Below are 2,505 nucleotides of genomic sequence, written 5' to 3'. Positions count from 1 at the left end.
TATCAGTTGTGTGGCAGACTATTTGGGATAGCAAATTTAAAGAAAATAAAATAATTTACTTCTTTTGGACTATAAGACATAAACGAATAAGAAAACGTTAATTGTACAATGTAAGATTGTAATTGGTTAGAACAGAAAAGAGAATGATATGCATGCTTCAGAGAATTTTAAAGAGAAAAAATAGAATTATTTCATTTTGAAGCATTGAAATTTGAACTATTATCAGAAAAAAGGAGTTTTTTTTCAGTATTTACTTACACAAATTACGTAAATAATACTACGAATTTACAGAAACCAAAAAAAATGTCTCTTCTATCATAATAATCTCCACTGTTCAATCTAACCAGCTGGTAAGCTGTTCAAATAAATACCACGACACTTCAGAAATAAAAAAAAACGCTGTTAAAAATTACAATTTCATGCAATTATTTATTGTGGTTTGAGTTGGAAGTACATTTTTTTTAATAAAAAATATAATTTATAAATCGCTTTCTTTATTCTTTTTTAACTTTTTAGAGACTGTACCTCAGATGTTTAATATATTTGGACTTTTCCCTAAGATTATGAAAAGTATTATATATTATCTGTAAATTACAGTATATTATATTACTGTAATGCCGATTCATAGCCCATTAAAAAATTTACCCACATTTCACGGCGTTTGATGAAGTCATCCAAGGCTTTGTTGGCTGCCCTAAGATTTTTCCTAATATTTTGGTATTTTTGTGAATAATTCGGCACCTCTAATTGCACTTTATTCAAAGCTCTCAAATAAGCAGTTTCACATTTCTTTTGAAAATTGGTCAATATGTAGAACTGAGAACTAAGAATACTTTCAGTTGCTGCTCTTACACTGTGTCCTTCTTGTTTCCAATTATTGAATGCGTTTTCGGCATTATTCGAAAGGTAATCTGTAAGTTCTGGTACATTCTTCACAGCATCGCGCAGCGCGAGTACCTCTTGATCCATAGTGCAGTTAGTCAATGAATCTAAAATAGCATTATATATATATGCAAGGCCTGTATCGAGTGAGAACACAGGTTCCAGTCGGGATGGCCAATCAATTCCAGCGTGAGAGTTCAATTGAAAAGTATCAATTACTTGCTGATAAGTAGTTTGACCCATAGCCTCTTTGATGAAAACCTAATGGTAAAAAATGAGGTAAAATGAAACAAAATATAAATTTGATATCTTTTTGGACCATTAGCTTGTAATTTAATTTATATGAAATTTTTACATATTTAATCGTCAATACTTACACCATCAAAAGCCAAAAATGAGAAAAGTGTCAAAAATAAAAATTGCTTCATTTTTTCAGTTAACGAGGTATCAGAACAGAAGTTAAAATGGAAATATATAGCGATGCGACAGTACTTATACAATTTTTAGAAACAAAAAATGTAAAAGTCCACGTGTATCATATCAAACGTTACTTGTTCACGTCAAACTACTTCACTTATTATAGAAAAATAAACGTGTCGTTAGTTTTGATTGACGTCAATTTCTAAATATCGTAATTTTATGAATCCAGAAAATGTAAATATTTGTCACGTTATGTACGCATGGAACAAATTTTAACACAAAGTCAATATTATGTACAGTTTTACGGTTGAACTTAGGGCTGTCATTTCCAACGTCACCAATTAAAGATAAAATAGATATAATCTATATATTATAATATATTGTAATGAAGGGTATCAAAAAGTACGACCCACTTACATTTAAATAAATTCTGATCTTAGTTGTAAAATGATGCTTAGTTACTTTGAGTCTTTTCAAGTGTATTTTTCCAGAATCTATATACCTTGCATCCCAATAATTGTAACATTCAATAATACCAGCAAATGAAATCATTTATTAAAATTTGAATAAATTTGTCATTTTACTACCACAATATTGATATAAATAGAAAGTAAGGAAGTAGAACTCGTCACTACTCTGAATAAAATGATAGAATATATTCATTATTCTACGAATACAAGAATGCCCAGAGGCACATGGATATCGTTGTCCAATCGATTACGTATTACTTTTGCGACTTTATTTTGACCGATAACCGTGGAATTTGTTGTTCATCCAGCAGACATACAGATAGATCGAACCGACAATCGGATGCGTTTCATCGTTAACATATCTGAGCCATGAATTTTTCGATTATTCTCTTTAATTTGTTACATCAAAATGCTTAAATCAACATTCAATGTAATCATAATAAATTGCGCATAACTTTATCTTGTAAAAAATATATTAACTGTACGTCCTCAATGTTCAACGGCACAATAGCTACCATCATTTACGATTGTTATTGATTCAAAATATGTTTTATGGTAAAATAACATAATAGCCGTTCAAGAAATGGGAGAGTGCGTTGAACTCACTTGAAACTTTGTTTGTTCAACACAAAGAATACACTCGAAAATATTTTCACATCCTCGTTGTTTATTTATTGCTTTTAAAAAGTGCTTGAAGCTACAATATTTTTTCGGTCAAAATAAACGGAAGTCG

At 29.9% G+C, this 2,505-nt stretch overlaps 1 protein-coding gene across 1 annotated transcript; it reads right to left on the bottom strand.

The window, feature by feature from the left end:
- Positions 1–409: 409 nt before the first annotated feature.
- Positions 410–1,381, bottom strand: LOC116340902. Its single transcript, XM_031767646.1, has 2 exons — positions 1,260–1,381; positions 410–1,143 (listed from the first exon to the last, which is right to left on the bottom strand). Exons 1-2 carry the CDS (start codon positions 1,308–1,310, stop codon positions 607–609), a joined length of 588 nt encoding a protein of 195 aa, XP_031623506.1. The 5' UTR covers positions 1,311–1,381; the 3' UTR covers positions 410–606.
- Positions 1,382–2,505: the final 1,124 nt, after the last annotated feature.

This window comes from Contarinia nasturtii, unplaced genomic scaffold, assembly GCF_009176525.2.
Source record: "Contarinia nasturtii isolate CC-2019 unplaced genomic scaffold, AAFC_CNas_1.1 Cnas_scaffold_695, whole genome shotgun sequence".
Taxonomy (NCBI): domain Eukaryota; kingdom Metazoa; phylum Arthropoda; class Insecta; order Diptera; family Cecidomyiidae; genus Contarinia; species Contarinia nasturtii.
The sequence above is the reverse complement of the archived record's forward strand: the minus strand, read 5'-3'. Positions and strand labels throughout refer to the sequence as shown.